We start from the raw sequence: 19,006 nt of genomic DNA, 5'->3' as shown, positions 1-19,006 counted from the left end.
AAATCACGGCCGCTTTTCGATGGAGGCGAAAATCAAGGCGCCCGTGTGCTGTGCGATGTCAGTGCACGTTAAAGATCGCCAGGTGGTCGAAATTACTTCGTAGTCCTCTACTGCGGTTTCTCTCATAGCCTGAGGCGATTTGGGACAAACCAATAAAGCGGCTTTCGCCATTAATTCGCGTATATTCGTATAACATGCCTACATTTCTTATTCCACTTTTAAGCAATTGAATAAATGTACTTACGTTTCTATAAGCGTTTAAGAGCTTTTAGCTTGGAGAGTTTCTTCATAAGATCTTTAATGTTGAGGGGGCTGAGAATCTCGCGTCTCTACTACAAACAGCTACAATTACTGAGGCGGCTGTCAGCTATGGAGAGTCATATTCTGTAATATTTATTGCTTTTGTCAAAGCTTTCACTGCCTAAGCTCAGATTACTAACACACAGCTGGCATCTAGAACAGTAATGGTATAGTTTAGTTAACCTGTTGATTCCACTTGACCACCAACTAGGACCCGCTGACTTCCAACTGATAGGCATCTCGAAGCAGTTAATGCAAGAGTACATTAACTAATACCAATGAAGGTAGTTAGAACCAGCTAAAGCCATTTTGGATTTTTTTTTTCATCTGTTTGGGCGATTACAAGTTTTGTACTTCACCGGCAAAATATGAGGCTGGCTTTGAATCCGGAATAGGTAAGCGTACGATGCGACAAACAGATTTTGAAGCATCCGCCATTGCAATAAATAAGTGCTAATTTTAATCACGGAAAATCAGGAAGACGATTTGAGTAGTTTTTGAACCACCCCTCAAAGTCCACAATTTTTGAAGCTCTCGGGGGCCCCTGAGTACGGAGGGTCCGGTTCATTTGAACCTTTGAACACTCGAAAATCCGGCCCTAAAATAATTGTTAATGAGTGCATTGTGCGCTTTGTAACGCGTATTGTCAAAAAACAAAGGGGCGAAAACGACTGGAGTTCCCGGGAGACGCTGCAAATGCAAATCACAACTGAAACGCAGGAAGAAAAACAGACAAAGCAAATTCTAGTTCACTTGATTTAAAGTACAAAATTGCTGTTTTAAAATATAAACACAAAAAAGATAATCAAAGGCAAGGAACATTATTACTCAGAAAGCTTGTCTAAATGTATTTCCGCGCCTCCTGATAAATTGTGGTGGCTAATCTTGATACTGAGAGCATGTGAAGTTTTCGACAATAGGGCGACTCGAATTCCAGCGTTTTAAATCAGTTTTTACGCAAGATAACGGCTGTCTTCTTTGTTTTACTTCATCTTTTCCACCTATTCCCGATGTCGTTATTACTGAGCAATGTATACTGAACGCGCTTTTAAAGCGATGTAAAGAAGTCGTGTGGCTCAGAAAATATTTTCAATATATTTTAAAGCGGAGTAGGGTGCATAGTACTCGCATGACTTCTTTTCCAGATCAAGTAGCGAGGGCCAAATATCGAACGAGCTGGGAAACTGTTAGGATTAAACCCGTTCATACAAGTGGGAAAAAAGTACTGTTTGAAACTATCGCTCAATATTGCTAACTTTGACTACTTTCAAACTATTAGAACATATCATTTATAGTCACATATCTGAATTCCTCAAAAGAGAATTTTATTTACAAAATGCCAACACGCTTTCTGGAAAGATTTTTAAGCATACACTCGTTGAAACGGTTTATAATTTCGCGATTTCAATAAATACAGGAAAATAGACTGATGCAATATTCAGGGAATTTTCAAAAGCATTGAAAAGGTTTCGCACAAGACGTTAATTTAAAAATTAGAGAAAATACTAGAAATTAAGCATTGGTCAAATGAATTTGAGCATATCTCGCAAACATAAAAAAATATGTAATTTTTAACGAAAACTGTTTTGATAGTTTAGATGTAGACACTGGCGTTTCCCAGAGTTCTTCTTTTCCTGTTGTTTATACATTACGTAGTGCATGATGTGCTTTTTAAAATCAAACTTCCTGACTGATAAATTGCTTTTAAATAAGGCTCTTTGTGGCATTACCGCTTGGTAGGAATCTTGGCAAATGCCAATCAACTTGACAAGACTGTTTCTATGACAATTACGAATGAAAATTATTGGAACATTGCCTACCGTGGTAACAATATTGATCTAGCTGAAGTGGATGCATGTAAATATCTTGCGCTGCGGATTACGAATGATCTGAGCTGGACTAAATAACACATAGATTATGTATACAACTGCAAACTTCAAGTTATTCTTTCTTAGGCGTATTCTAAAACATTATATTACTTTATTCGTCCTCTTGTCTACAAATCAATAGCTCTTCCTGTCTTAGATTATGATTTTATTTTCTGTGACCCCGATACAAACAATTATATTACTAAAGTAAGAATAATAGAGAAAAATGGTTTATTTAATTTTGATACTTTTAAGCACACTTCAGTCACTGCCCTATTAAGAGATAACTTACCTTCAATAATTCAAAGAAATCTTCTCAGCAGAGTGAAGCTCGTATTTCCATCATTTGAAGGGCTCTATAAAATTGAACTTTCTAAAACTATCTCCTTCTCAAGTAGCTATGCTACTAGATGAAGGTAGGCTTTTACTATAACTCCATTTAAAGAATCCCAAGTGGTTGAAATTTCCGGAGCCCTCCACTACGGCGTCTCTCATAGCCTAAGTCACTTTGGGACGTTAAACCTCACAAACCAAACCAAATCTATAACTCCATTTCAGCCAGGTAATAAAATACTCATTTTTTCCTAGGATGGTGACTGGCTGGAATAACCAGAGTGACCTTGAAGTTTTGCAACCTTCACTGACTTCATTTGCTTCCACTATGCAATAACATTTATGAAACGGTACTTTTGTTAAATGCACGTTAAAGAACCCCGGGTGGTCGAAATTTCCGGAGTCCTCCACTACGGCGTCTCTCATAGCCTGCGTCACTTTGGGACGTTAAACCCCACATACCATACCATACCATACTTTTGTTCTTCTTTAGCTTCAAGTTTATTGTCTGATGTTTTATTTTCCCTCTTTGCTAATAACTCAAAATGTAGGATTATATATCGATAAAAAAAATAATTAAATAAATATCCTTCTTTCTGCCATCTGTGAAAGTCCAGAGTGGGTCTACTTGCTACAGTGGAGAAAAAAAAGAGGCAAGATTGCGCAGTCACCGCAGCTCAACTGTCGCACCTGTGAGGGGCAGTTGGTTCGTGCATATGCGATTGCATTGTCTTTTATTCTGAATTTGTTAAAATGAACCGCTTGTCTAACCAGCCCCGCAGCTGAGCGAGAGTGACCACTGATTGTTTGTACATCGTTTTTTATTTTTTTTTTTGTGGTTACTCAGCGATTTACAATACCCAATTGAGCTACCACTTCCTCAAATACGGCTCCAAATATATTAAAGGAACGGCTCTCACTGGGTATTATCATGCTTATCTGCCCCTGTAAGGGAAACGTTCGTCCACAATCGTAAAAGCGACTTTCCCACCCCATCCACCCTTGCCTCCCCCATGTAAAGTGGAGGAACCTGAGACTCATGCGACCCATCGTTTGGTATCATGTTCACCAAAGCGTGCAAAACGCGTCAGATACAGCAGTGCTATGCGAGATTTTATTTGAAGCCGACGTCAGAAAGGCATCATGTTTTGTATAGAGACACTTTCTTTGTAGAACTTGTCTGGGTTACTGATATATTTTCGAAAAGCAGTTGTCATTTCGTTACCCCTACGCGTTCCTTGTTCATCATGCTACTTACTACCTGACCGGACGGCGTTCCGTCAAACACTGGGTTACAGACACTTTGCTTGGATGGCCCGCTGAAGAGGTCTCAAACGTGAATGAAATACTCCAGACGCTTTTTGAAAGAAAGCAAGAAAGCGGGATGGACCGAGTGTTGGTCCGTTCTCTAAGCGTGCTCCTTCACTATTTGCCAGCTCTCAGAAGGTTTTGCGTTTAATCTGCGCAGGAGAGGGCTACCGTCTCCAGCTGTACGTGTCGTCAAAGTGCGACAAGTCGCTCGTGTGCTCGTTCGTCGAGAAGCGGCTTCCAGTGGCGCGGAAGGAGCTCGACCGCCGCAACATTATCGTCTACACACTAGGTTTCGCCAGCGTCTCTGACCTGGTGCGCCTGCTACAACAGCTCGAAGACAGCCGCGTCAAGCTTCGCGTGCGACGCATCTCAGTCACCGCCTCATCGCTCGAGGACGTGCTGCTAAGGTCAGCATCGTAATCTCTATATCAAGGGCGCCAATAGTGCTTGTAAAAGAGAACTACATAAGATTGACCCTTACTCAGCCGAGGCATTGAGTGCAGCTCGCCTTACTAGTACAACGCAACTAGTTATCTGAGCTGTGTTGACAGTTTATGTACCAATTGCAACGGCATCGCTCTTAAAGTCTGAAAGTGCTGCGGGCTGCTAATTGAACCCCGAGCTAGCTGATATATGAAAGCAAGAGACATAGTGGTAAGTGCCAAAATCTACTTCCTTGTGAAGGCTGAACAACGTTTTCGTTCTAGGTCTTGTAAAAGGAGTTTGCAAATCATGATGTTTTTCAAAATATTGTGTGCTGCTGTACAGTATTGAGACAAAGAAAGAAAGAACCTTGGTAAACTTTTCGGAGAGATGTAAAAGATATATTAACTCACACAGATTTCGGTTTCGTTGGAATTCCAGGTGTGAACACGAAACGCGGTGCTGTATATGTCCTGTGTAACACATGTACTGGAGCATCACTGCATATATCTGAACTCGCGCAGCGAATATAGCCGCGTCACGCCTTTGGCGCGATTTCACACTATACTAAGTTAGGAGACGCCATCGCCGAATTTAGCCTCACAGCAAGTTGGGGTTTAACACTCCATACGCTCTTCGGAAGGGATAGCAAAAAGGCGGTTGCGGGGAGGTCCCCTGCAAGCCCAATGACTGACGTCCCATTGACCATTAGGAATCTCAGCAGTGAAATCTATCACCTGCGCTTGAAATCATTGTGGTACTAGAACGTTTCCACCATCTTCATATCCCAGCTAATAGTTAGCAAGTCAGCAGTTCGTGACATTGAATAGTAGAGCAAAATCCCGACGGAAGAGGAAAGACCAACCCCATGGCGCATGCGCGAATATTTCTCGTCCAGAAAGGAACAAACGCGGGTCGTCTGTGGAAGAAGCGTTTAATGCGCTCGAGCAAGTACAACGGCAACGCAACACTTGAAGCCAATTGCAGCAGCGAGCGAGTGTTCAGCCCGCGTACGGAGTGAAAAAAAAAAAAAAAAAAAGAACCACAAAAGATAGGAAAGAACGCGGAAGCGAAAAAAATGGTGTTCTGCATAACTCGCGTGACTCCGCAGTCACAGCTAGCAACAATGAGCCGCGCATAATACCTGGGCAATTGGGTGACGGCAGCGGCGTGAGCGGCAATCTGAAAAAAATAAAGGAACCCTAGGAAAAAAGCGCATTGTCTCGAGCATTGCCGAGGAGTTCACTCGTGCTCTACGAAGAGAGTGAGGTAAGGCCTCCGTGGCGGCGTCCCTGCGGAAGTGCGAAGAGCAATGGAGTCGGCGTGGTGCAATTCCCCCTATAACCTCCTTAATGGGGTGCGCACATCATGGCGCGCTCATTACGTGCCGTCGTTATAATCGAAAATAGTATTCATGTCTACATATTCCTGCACCCCTCTCTTTAAAACCGTCGTGCCACAAAGGAGCGGCCACGTTTGGCGAAAGATGTGCACCAAGTGATGCTGGGCAAATGTCCCGTAACACTTATTCAAATGAGGAAGTTATGCCAATATTAAAAATTTCCCACCTCACAGCCACTGGAGCCGTTGTTGAAGGTCATGGTGGACAGGAAAGCAGGACATTTCGATGACCGCAGATCCCGCTTCGGTGTTACCCGTCATCGCCCAGGGTAGCTTGCTGAGGACGCGCGGGTGGCTGGCAGACTCGGGGTGATTACGCACTGCGTCGTGTCGTTTTGTAGCTTGCAGCATGCTTTCCGTCAGCTGCTAGGTCGAGCACTAGCAATTTGCTCGTGTATTACCTTATTTGCCCCTGGACTATATTCTGCTCAGAGTAGTCGGCGTAAAACAGTGGTAATGTCATGCCCACCTTCCATCTTCTATAACCGGAGCTTGCTGGGACGAGCGAAGTAGGATATCGGCTGATCCCCCGGGTCAAGGCACTGCTTTGTGTTCTGAGTGGCTCCTTGGAGGCCTGTGTGCAGCGAGTTTGGCTGTGCACGCAGACGATATCGCGAATTCGCGTGCGCTCGTACAGTGGCCGATCGGATGTCGTTTCAGAGCGTAGCTATAAATAGATCTCAATTCCAAGATTCAGTGGCGTCGCCATCGCTATCGGCTTAATTAGTGGGCATGCATAAGATGGCTCAGAGGCCAATAGTCAGCAGAGGAAAGAAAGCTTCTGGGATTTTTTTATTTTTCACTTTGCTAATGACTTGAATTAGTCCTAGTGATGTCATCAGTTTAGGAAGAAAGATACAAAAATCAAAGTAGAAGGAAAGACAACATGTCACTGTTGGGACCGAACTCACGACCTCCGAATACCGCGTCCGGTGCTCTTACCAACTGAGCTTCATCGACAGCTATCGAACACTCTACTTGTTTGCGTGTTATAATGTCGCCTGTAACGGAACCTTGAGAGTGTTCACCTGTGCCATCCATCCATCCATCCATCCATCCATCCATCCATCCATCCATCCATCCATCCATCCATCCATCCATACACAGGACGTTCCACGTGAAGCTGGCAGTAACACAGGACGTTCCACGTCCTGTGTTACTGCCAGCTTCACGTGGAATGTGATCAACAGGGGAGGGCGGAAGCTGTACGAGAATCTTGCGCTATAGAACCGACACCCTCGCATGCTATTAAGAACGATATTGTAGGGGGGGGGGGGGGGGGGCTCGTTATGAGAACTGAAGGAAAGAAACAGTCAGCGAGGCAAAAGAAAGTCTAGGGTTTTTTTTTCTTTTGCTAGTAACCTGAATTAGCGCAGTAATTAAATTAGGGAAGAAAGATAATTATATCAAAGTAGAAGAAAAGATGTATGTATGTATGTATGTATGTATGTATGTATGTATGTATGTATGTATGTATGTATGTATGTATGTATGCCTGTATGTATGTATGTATGTATGTATGTATGTATGTATGTATGTATGTATGTATGTATGTATGTATGTATGTATGTATGTATGTATGTATGTATGTATGTATGTATGTATGTATGTATGTATGTATGTATGTATGTATGTATGTATGTATGTATGTATGTGTGTGTGTATGTATGTATGTATGTATGTATGTATGTATGTATGTATGTATGTATGTATGTATGTATGTATGTATGTATGTATGTATGTATGTATGTATGTATGTATGTATGTATGTATGTATGTATGTATGTACACGTGTGTACGTTTACTACGCACTGATAGTTTAGTCGTCTTAGAATTCTTTATGCTGCTTCGGGTCTTACAAACGCAAATAACTCTCCTCCAACAGTGGGTCAGTGCTTCTTTCAATTACCGGCCAAAGAGCAATTTCTTCCTATTTACGTTTTCTATTTTCTGTACTTGCAGTGAGTCTGTTTCAATCCGAAAGTTCTATACTTGTCCCATTAGCATCAACGTATCAAAGTCGGCATATGAAACTAACGCGTTCCGCGGTGATCACGGCGCCCGTCGCACGAAAATCAGGAGCATGCCTTTGGCAGGTGCTGCCTGGCAGCTCACATAGCCGGGCACCTTAATTGGTCGGCATTTTGCGTGACATCACGAGATTAGATGTTATGTCCTAATTCGCAGGAACCTTCAGCTTGACGGACACATTTTAGATGGAAATCGTACCCTCCAGGACCCTTGCACCTTGAATCAGAACGCACTACTCATAGTCCATGCAGCTGTATACATTCGTATCGCTGGGTCATATCGAGTCTATGGTGCTCCTGATAACATGGCCAGCGTTCATCATATTACTCATCAAAGACATGCCCCTGAGTGCTGTTAGTTTAGAGATGGCCTCATCAAAGAGATGCCTCTAAGTGGTGTTAGTTTGGAGATGGCATTCCAGGACTTCTCGTGTAAACTTCAGGCGTGCACAGCGGTTCAGAGAAATAACTCAAGTTGATGATAATCTAGTGGAAACCAAGAAGGAAATGGGCATGGGCAGGGCATGGGCAGGGCATGCAGTGCGAATTGAGGATAACCGATGGTCACTTAGAGCAACAAACTGGATTCCAAGGGATGGAAAGCTTGAAAGGGGGCGGCAGAAAATTAGGTGGGTGGATAAGGTTAAGAAGTTCGCAGGGGTCAAGTGGATGCAGCCAGCACAAGACCTGGTTAACTGGCATAAAATGGGGGTGGCCTTCGCCCTGCAGTGGGCATAATCCGGCTCATGATGATGATTCCCGGCAACCGATTGTTCACTCGTAATGTGACTCGGCACTTTACAAATTACCGTAGTATACGGTGTACAGTTGATATAGTCATTACAAAACGTGGCATAGCAATTTATCAACTTATGTAGTGTAATGTAACTAATGCTTTCGCATTCTCGTGCGTAAGCAGTCTGAAATATCTCTTCTGAGCTTTTTCGTTAAGTAATAGATTCCGCAATTCTTTTTTTAAAACATCAACGACTCTTGCTATATTTACCCTTAGACCTTTTTTCAAGTATCGGTGCACTACGCAACCAACTTGTTCGCCATTGAACTCTCGTTGTGCCTGCAGACTGGACGAGACCACACGTAAAGAAGACGCTGGCGCTGTGGATGAGGAGAAGGGTGAGCGAGCGCATTAATAATTTCATAATTTCTTCCTTAATCACCATACACTCTGTGGCATACCGTCCTAAGGTATCGTTTTAAGGGAAACACCTTTAGACATATATATAAATCACCGCCCAACCAAGCCAGATGAAAAGGCCTGCGTGTCTGCAAGACATGCAACTGTCCTGGTAGGTTCGAATCCCTACATCCCCGCGTCTTAATCGAGAAGCCCGAGATGGATTCTCCTGCCAAATAAGCCGCGTCACGTGGCTGCATGATGTAGGAAAGCCCTAAAACATTACGAGGAACTTTAGCGACAAAAGTAGTGAAAGGCAAAAGCCTGAGTGACGCATTCTGCTACGCAACTGGCACCATTCAGTAATTAATTATACAGGCAATATTCTGGTAAAGATTAATTACCTAATTAGTCATTATTTGTAAGTAATTACATAATTAATCGTTAGTTAGTGACTAATTATATTTTATTTATTAATTAGTTGAATTAGTAATTGATCATTGCCATATGGCCATGTAAGGCACGCATTCGCGCATACTGTGATGGTGCTCTGTGATTGGTCGATACCTCTATGACGTCATCCCGCCTCGGTCAATCAGAGCCGCCGCAAAAGCGGGACACATTTTGTCCACGACAGCATGAGTCATTAAAGGCTTTCGTCCTAAAGACCATCATTGACTGTCCGACCATTGTAAAAGTGCGTTACCGCCTACCGGTACCATGCCCGGGATTTTCGCTCACAATACCGGTGCCTACAATGCCGACACCGAATTCTGTGCTAGACAGAGCATTGAACGCTATCGCGTTATTATGATATTGCGACTAAAGTGCATGAACGCGAACATGATTCCGCAAATGAAGCCACCGACTGGAACCGTTACACTATCACGCCATAGTGCTGCGTTTGCCGCAGAAAACCTGAATCCTGCCTAGAAAGAATATGCGTATATATTGAGTATGGCCCAATTAGGAGTATGTGAGAAAAATCACGTTTTAATGCGATAATGCTAAACGATCCCTTCACCAGAACATCCGGCGTCGGCGTTGTGATGAGCAATCACAAGCATGGAGTTGGCATGAGGTATAGCTGGCACTTAGCATGATCGCGCTCTTATTAAAATTTGGGCGTAACGTAAAGTTGCCAGACTTTACGATTGGCAACTCGTGGTTCTCCTTTCATATGGGAGGGTAATATGAGAATCATCTTGCCAGGGCCCTCGCATTCTGAGTCAGAGGCATTACCCCTAGGCCATGCGGACACGTTCATATGGCTTGGTTAAAGCGTAGCTTTATAATGCCGGGTGATAGCGTACGCTACCTCGTCATATCGCGAATGGCGGAGCTTAAGGAGCTTAAATATACCCCCTATATTTTAATGAGCACCTCACCACTTATACAGCTAGCAATGCTAATCATTCACTGGGTTATTTAAAACAAAGCTTTGAGAACTCGCCTTCATCCCTTAATCTCAAACGTATTAGAAGATTTGTTCTTCCTGAACTTGAGAATGTGGCCTTGATGGCCTTGATTTTCTGGCAGCCTCTATTGAGGCTATTCACAATTGCTTGTCTCGTAAAATTCTTAGAAATTACCACTGTTGCTAGCACCATTAGTACCAAAACTAACTACCAGCTCGTCTATTTTCTACGTAGACAAATTATCCGGCTACGTTCACTACATCACTACCATAAACCCTTCACGATATTTTGATTTAGCGACCCACAAACGCGTCGAGCCGCTTGGACCACATTTATAAAATTAGATCGTTTACACCTTTTACCAATCATTACGGCATAATTTAGTCCAAATGTGGAACTAAATTCCTGAGGTTATATAGTTTCAATGACAGGTGTCAATATATTCTGAACGACCCTAAAAACGCATTTTATTGTTTCGTTGTTTCGGAGTAGTAAAAATGATACGGACCCTTCTTCCTTCCGTAACGTCTGGCCCAGGTCTTGTGAGTATGAGTAAAAAAAAAAAAAAAGTTACACTATAAAGATGTTCCGGGTTGATGACAGAATATCGTGAAATAGCACTGTTTTCACGTCGATTGTTGTTTCAATAGTTAAGCACTGTTTAATTAGGTAATCTTGTGGACATAATTGACTTTCCTTGTTGGGCGCAATTCTTAAATGTCTTCACATCGTTATGACTGTTGTGCTTCAGTGGTTGAACACTGCTTTCTGAAGTAATCTAGCGGGTATAATTTTCTTGCTCAATGCTTAAGCGCTATTTTGCTCAATTATTCTGGTGGCTGTGTTTCATGACCGTATGTGCATCAAAGGAACAATATTCTTGGATGTCTTCAATCACAACAGCATTGCAAACGCATAACGCTTAGGTACACAATTTGACAAGAACATAACCCCACTCCCGCTATCGCCTTAGCTGTTATTGTTCTCTTCATCGCGCTCGGCGATCTTATTCGGGAGACATCGTTGACGGCGCCGGATCAGCCTTCATGCTAACCCGAAAACTAGAACCCATGCAGAACGCGTTAAAACGCTCCTGGTTAGGAAGGGGAAGTGATGTGTGATTCCCATCCCTCTGTACCCATTGCGCAGCAGCTGCGCTGAAGTAGCCTTTGACGTCACTTGTGGACGAGCGTTATCTGATTGGCTGCGCCGTCTGGGAGATCATTTATTAAGCGCGCTTCCGACTGAGCGCTTTGGGCTGCAGCTGTACTGGTGCATCCTCATCCTCTCCCTCTCGGCACTCGCAAAGATTAAATATCATTCCTGTTTCATACGTCAAGCTTTTGATGAAATTCAGGTAGTAGAACTACTGCACTAAATATCCATTTCCCAGAATTCGCCCAAACTTTCTGATTGTTTATAACATGAACGAGAAAAGAGCCAGCCGAATGTAAAGGATCATATGCTGCATTTTCCTCTGGCTCTTTTCCCCTGCAAATCCCTATAGAAGAGTAGTCCCAGTCACAGCCGCATACACAAACCTATCCGATTTTGATCAGATCTTCGACTCCTCTAGTTGATATCACTCATGGCCAGAAATCATCCACATTTGCGAACAGAATGAATGGCTAAGTCTGGTTGCGCGAAATCATTCGCGCAGGTGAGGCCCTGTCGCCGGATGCCAAAGTACCCGAGTTGCGCTCGGACCTGCTGAGAGCGCAGATGAGCGCCATCATGACCAAGAAGACGACGTATCTGCGGCGCAGCTACCTCGTCGCGCCGCTGCTACTGCTGGGACAGGTAGCGATGCTGAGCGCTGAGGAGAAGTACCTGCGCACGGGCACACTGGCCTGGAAGCGTCTCGAGGACCGCTTTGAGAACTTCGTCAGCCCCAAAGGCTCAGGTGATCAGACAGTACAGGCGTGTAGCGTCAGCGAAGACACTTTGGAGCACAAACGGCCTGCTGCTCAACAGTCTGACCAAAGGGACAAATGAGATCCTTGCTGCATTCTTCATGAGTCCCCGAGAGGTTAACTTAAAGCCTCAAGGAAATGAAAATTGGCTTAATACCTGCGCAGTGGTACACTAATTCACAGGCAAAGGGCTACAAAGCCATAAATTTGAATTTGAAGGATGGTACGCCTGTAAAATACAACCGTCCAGCTAAGCTACATACTGATAACCAGGATTACTTGTCAGCTCGCTGCAGGATTGCATCGCAAATAGAGCGCGGGGCTAAATTTGAGGCCCGAGAGCGGTCTGAGCCCGTAGTCTCAGCCACGGCCTAGACCTAAGGCTTCAAGACCGGGCTCGCAAAATTATTACTTATTAAGCCTGGTCCGGCCCGCAAAACTCGAAATGGGACACAACCCGTGCCTGGGCTGGTCCCGTTCTCGCAATAACGCAGAAGGTACCTACATTACTGACTTTGAAAAGTAGGCTCTTACTGCAGAACTAAAGAACTGCCTGACAAAGAAACTCAAGCCAGATTAACGTTTGAATATTTTTTTTTTTTTAACGCAGAAAGAAGTGCTAATGTGGCGCATTCGCCTGGCCGGCTTTTTAAACAGTCATCTCGCAGGTGATCATAGCTTGCATAGAACTCGGTACCTGCAAGTGTTAAATCAAAACGGTTGAATACACGCGTAATAAGATACTTCAAATTTCGCCAAGATTTTTGGTCGGGTATACTCTACGGTCCGCGATGCCTAAAAGCGTCACAGGAATTATTCAAATTACTGTTTGTTTTGTTTTTGTTTTTCAATGAGAACAAACATGAGATGAATACATAATACAGATGAATACATGAATACTGGTCACCTAGATACAAAAAGAAATGTCTTGTGTATTGATCAGGGGGCGGTTATGTCAATGCCACACATGTCAGGAGCTGCCAGCTACGGTGTTTTGTTGCAGGTGAGAGGGCAGAAAGGTAATTGAACCCACCGGAATTCTTAGACCCTGAAGAGATAGGTGTGGTCAGCAAACTAATGCAAACGAAATGAGAGACTCGTTGTTAGATGCATACTATCCCCAAGGAAGACTTATATCTTCTTTTTTGTTGGCCAACGTAAATAAATAATGGAATGTGAAGATAATTGAGTATTGAACAAAAAATTCCGTAGAGACACTAGGACCCCGTACGTGTGAGAATGCGAACATTTACTCTTTTTAACCTTAATATGCAAGCACATGTATTTTAAATGGTTAATTCTTTCTCTGAAATCACATGTGTCTGCTTATTTATTACGCACTATAGACCGGCTATAATCGGGCATACTCGCTGCAACTACTTTGTTAGTAGCGAGAATTGCTCTTTTCGCACGTCCATGTGCATTTTTTTCTGTTCTCTGCGCAGTAACTATACTTCTTGGGAGTCGGAGCATTTGCGAGGCCTTTCTTGTGGAGCCCTGCTTGCAGACGCTTTTCGGTTCATAGCGCAGAGATAGCTGTCGGCAGACGACTGACATAGCAGGCGGATTGTGCAGACACTTCCAACAAACATAGCCAAGGCTATAGGCCCAGCATCAGTGCCTTGTCCGCCAAAGTGATATCTGCCAATAATAGCAGGAGGAAAAGACACTCCTCACTCCGATAAAAACAATACAGCAAATTTCACCATATCAACATATGGTTTCCAAATAAATTTCAATATGCCAAGATATAGTACATAGCTTGTACATAATAAGTTAACGATATTATGTACATAGCTTGTACATAATAAGTTAACGATATTATCAGTTAGCAGAAACACCTCCAAATATTGAATAAATTTCGTCATTCTAAATTAGATCACCGTTGAACTCAATCTATATTGCCTCCCGGCAGAGTGGTAGATTAAAATGGTTTGCACTTACGGCTCTAGTGTCCCTTTTAGGAGCTATAAAATTGTAATGATGGAGCGGGTCGTTGAATTTTAACATTTTAACATTTTATATACCGTTGATACTGTTCTAAAAGTATTGATGCAATGATAAAGCAGGACGTGAGCCGACTGAAATAGTGGCTTGCTTGGGTCAGTACATTTTGGTTAAGTAAGGATTCTCCGAGCTCCTTGTCGTAATGGGACAACAGGTTAACAACACGAGTAAGTTTTACCCCACGACTCTATACAATAACTTAATTGGCTGTGTATAAACGCAAAAGATATTATGCGGAGAACAAAGAAACCAAAGTATTCTCGAGCTTTGAAAATAATATGGGAACCATAAACGAGTTCTGAGCGCACTTGCTTTACCTGACTTCTGTGCACGTCATCGTCGAAATACACGCCTAATTATTTATAACTTGTTTCTTGTTGGAACGTTGTAACAACTCATTCTTCAAGTACAGTACGACATCGTGGCAGTCAATTTTGTTTTCCCTTGGGCTGAAAATCGTGTATTCTCGTGTATTCTCACATGCCTGTCTGCGGCATGTGACAACGTATCACTTCGCATATTTTGCAGTGTGCCTTCGTGAAGTGTTTTTTCATCACATCGTGAGTAGCCTCCAACGTATAGATCAACAGCGATCTGTGACGTAAGCAAGATGCGGTGGCACTGATGGCGGCAGGCCGGACCATAGAGTTTCTTACTCCTACCTAGAGGGAAAGCTGGCGGCGCTGCATTTCAGCCACCATGGGCATGTTAAGCATTATGGGCCGGTATGCTACTTGGTGCGGGACAGTCGGCTTTTTGGGGGACACACAGTGGCGTTACTAAAATGTCTCCTCACCAGTAACATCATAATCCTCTCGAAGTGTGAGCGTTGAGCGCAAGACATATAGTAGCGAAGACGCAAGAGCAGAGGAAGCAAATAAAAAGTTTGTTTTCGAAAATGTGATTAAAAACTTCTCAAAGTAATTGAACAATCATACAGAATTGTAAAATATTTTTTCTTTTTAATTCTGTCTATTAGGTGCGAAAAATTGATTTCCGTGATTAGAATGCTCACCCAATATCAGGGAGAGCCATCGCTTGTTTACGACAAATTTTACACTTACATGCTATTGTACCCAATTTCTGCTATTTATGGCGAGCATATTGAGTTTGGGAATTTTTGATTTTGGAAAAATGTTTATTTTTGCAATATTTGTTGATCAAAAGTTGTAGTTCTGTACCAATTATCTGCCCAGCTCATGATGCTTAGAACGCCCATGGGCGGCTGAAGTGGTCGTCAGGAAGATCCATGCAAACTCCGATAGATGGCCGCACCAGCTTTTCCTCTAAGTAGGAGTAATCACCGCAATGAGCTGTACCGAGTGGAGGTGAAAAAGATGCTTGGCGCCCGTAGGAATCGGAACCACGAGATTTCAAAGCGCTTTTTCTGATTTCACACTATACAAATGATGTCGTCATGCGGTGTAGAGTAACTATGGACATAGTAGAACACATTTTGAAAGCACGAAAGCTCATTACAGAGTCGGAGTATTTGTAAAACACTAAAAGCTAGCTATCCTCTGGGTACTTCTTGCAATAGCGACAGCTTTTGGTACTGTCGGACGTACTGCCGCGAAGGCTAGTTATATTTTTAATACTGCCGTTCCAATTATACACACTTTTAAACTGAAGGCAGTCATCACACAGCACAAGAAACGACCCGCGCGCAATGATTCCATGTATTCCTATGGGCGCTAAGCCTTCTTTTCACCTCCAGTAGGCCCGGTCTGCCGATTGCAGCGCCACCGCATCTTGCTTACATCACAGATTGGTGTTGCTCTATAGTCATCAGCAGCAGCAGCAGCCGGCCTATACCTACTGCAAGGCTTAGGCTTCTCTCATATTCCTCCGATTAACCCGGTTCTGTGCTAGCTGCATCCACTTGAGCCCTGCGAACTTCTTACCTCATCCCCCCACCTAACTTCATGCCGACCCCTGCTAAGCATTCCTTCCTTTAGAATCCAATTAGCTACCCTAAGTGACCACCGGTTATCTTCTATTCGCACTATATGCCCTGTCCATGCAAATTCCTTCCTCTTGATTTCCAATAAAATGTCATTACCTCGAGGTATTTCTCTGACCCACATTGCACGCTTTCTATCTCTTAAGGTTACATTTACCGTTTTTCGCTCCATAGCCCTCTGCATTGTCCTCAACTTAAGTAGAACTCTCTTGGTTAGCCTCCACATTTCAGCCCCATAGGTGAGTACAGGTAAGATGCAACTGTTGTATACTTTCCTCTTGATCGATGCCGGTAAACTGATGGCCATAATCTGCGAGTACTTGCCAAATGCGTTGGATCTCAATTATTCAAGTTATTTTCCTTTCATGAGTCGTATCGGTGGTTACAACCTGTCCTAAGCAGTCATATTAGCCTACCCCATTCAGTGCTTCGCTAGCTACTTCCCGTTGAACATTATCTTGTCTTCTGCATATTGATTTCCAGGCCTACCTTACTGATTTTTCTTTCTAGCTCATCCATTGTTCTTTGCAGTTCATCCCCTGAGTTACTTAGCAAGGCAATCTCATCAGCGAATTGTAGATTATGAGGTATTCTCCATCAACCCTTATGCCTAAATCGTTTGATTCCAGGTGTCTGCATACTTTCTCTAAGCAAGCTGTCTATAGTACTGAGGAGATTGTCTTCTTGCCTAACACCTTTCTTTATAGAAATGTTGTTGCTTTCTTTATGCATAACTATGGTTGCTATTCAGCCACTCTAAATATATTCTAGTACTTTCTTATTCTGCATAGTGCCACGGGAATACAAGGTCATGCAATATGTCTTTACCGACTCAGGCTGCATTTACCGTCTCATGAGTGCAGACGCCAACGAGCAGGCGATTCGCGCCGTCGAGACCGCGGTGTTCGAGCTGCACACGGCCGTCTTCGCCCAGCGTCTGGCCAGCATGGTGCTGGTGCCGGTGTCCATGTCGCTGGCAGCTTCCGCCTACGTGGACCTGCCACTCAAGGAGCGTGTGAGCGGCCTAAAGCTGGTGCAGCTCATGGCCGGCCTGTCATCCGAGCGCTATTGGTTGGCCACTTTCGCAACCGACCTGCTCACTCATGTGGTCTCCAGCCTCTTCTGCACGCTTCCCGTGCTCTTCCTGGACGCGGACCTGTGGCAGTGCAGGGACCACTACAAGATCGGTGAGTGATACTCATTTCTCACTTCCCAACAGCGTTGAGCCGCAACAGTGGCTGCATGTGGTCAGGAAAACCAAAATCTGTCATTAACGAAATCCCATCGCATATTAAATGACAAACTGCATTCCGGCAGGTGTGTGGTGTGTGTTGATTTATACGTCATTACGTCCCCACGCCAAGCCTATGAGGGACGCCGTAGGGAAGTGCTCTGAATTAAATGACGGCGGATATAACGCACAGCACACGACTATGCTTTTGCATTTGGACCATCATGACTGGGAGTGTACCCAGTTCCTCTTCCTGAGAACATGAGTTTAGTATACTAATAGCAATGTAATGAAGTGCACACGTTCTCTCTTCTTTAATGCTTGGCCTGTTTTATTATTTGCATATTTGTCCCATTTTCATTGCTTTTGTCCTCGATAATACTCTCACTGGCTAATCATGTTGACGCATGATACCTGACATTAGCACTACATTGCTTACATCCTTACCTGCATGTAAAACATTGAATGCGTGTAGATTATTTCCAACTGACAGACTGCCAGTAGCATTCAGGGTTATAAAATACATATCTACGACGTTATACACTTACAATATCCTGCATCCGGCGTGGTGGCCTAAGCGCACATTGTCAAAAAGTTTGTTTGGCCTTGGCGGTGGCGTTTGAAGCCTCGGGGCCAGGAAGGTGGATGCTTCATACACGTACGAGTGTTCACTAACCAACCACAAATCGTTCTGCATTCTTCTACACCCACCATCCTCGCATCCCAGACATTACTAGAAGATTCCCTAAAACTATGGTGAAAGGAAATTTGAAGACACGGGAACTGTCTCTTCGAACAGCTTCAGCTATGCACAGGAAATGCCAGCCGCATGCATACACTAATGCCAATGCTTCCGACGTCGAATAAATTGCGCATTTTATCTGTCGCATTTGACGCGGTAGCGTTGAAATCCTGGTCTCTAAAAAATGCAGCAGTAATGTCTCGATTGGCGATGGTGTCGCACTGGGAGCAAAAAATCACGAGCATGCGAATTACGGGTGGTGGCTCAAAGGTGTAATTATCGGACGCTAATTCATCGCTAGGTTGTGTGACTTCACGAAGCCACATGAGATGGCCAAATCGGCAGCCGCTACAAGTTAGGGTGGCTCCTTTGTGATAAAAAAAGTGAGATGGAAATAGTACCCTGTATAAGGCGCTGCTCATCGATTTAAATGGACAGCCAAGAACCACGTGCTGGCGATATATGAAAGGGCAACAATGAAAGAGCCTGGCTTGGTTTCGCATGTGGTGTGTGTCCGGCTGCGTCGGCGCTGCTGTGGACTGGCCCTATAGGTCCGTACGTGACAGATCCCACGGAACGCTTGGATGACATAAAAAAAAAAACGCTATCCCAGCGCCACGCTGGCACGTATGCAGGGCTTCATTAAAACAACGCAGAAAAAGTTCACGAAAAAAAATGTTCCTTGCGGTTTACACTTCTTATTCAGTTGAACAAGGCTATATCGCTCAAAACAGTTGGACATAAACACAAACGGCAGTTTGTTTGTTTTTTTAGAAGAAAGCGCCTGTCCTTGTCATTACTCTCTCATTGTTGTTCTCCGTCGCAGCGCTCGTAATATGCAATCATGTACCAACTAGCTCAACTTTCCGTATTACTGAAAACGTCTACAAGCACCTCAGGGCTCTGTTACCCCACAAATCAGCACTGAAAC

General features: G+C 43.8%; 1 protein-coding gene across 1 annotated transcript in view; it reads left to right on the top strand.

Moving 5' to 3' along the window:
• The window catches only part of LOC146208839 (phospholipid-transporting ATPase ABCA3-like), a 114,954-nt gene that overhangs the window by 76,727 nt on the left and 19,221 nt on the right, over positions 1 to 19,006 (top strand). Inside the window, exons 12-15 of the mRNA XM_084579428.1 lie at positions 3,970 to 4,219; positions 8,748 to 8,800; positions 11,880 to 12,139; positions 16,977 to 17,289. Of these exons, the coding sequence (XP_084435554.1) occupies positions 3,970 to 4,219; positions 8,748 to 8,800; positions 11,880 to 12,139; positions 16,977 to 17,289 (876 nt within the window). The remainder of the gene's footprint in view (positions 1 to 3,969; positions 4,220 to 8,747; positions 8,801 to 11,879; positions 12,140 to 16,976; positions 17,290 to 19,006) is intronic.

The sequence above is a fragment of the Amblyomma maculatum genome, chromosome 1 (assembly GCF_055883805.1).
Source record: "Amblyomma maculatum isolate TAMU_Amacu chromosome 1, ASM5588380v1, whole genome shotgun sequence".
NCBI classification, from domain to species: domain Eukaryota; kingdom Metazoa; phylum Arthropoda; class Arachnida; order Ixodida; family Ixodidae; genus Amblyomma; species Amblyomma maculatum.
Note: the sequence above shows the minus strand (reverse complement) of the source record. Positions and strands in the feature narration are given on the sequence as shown.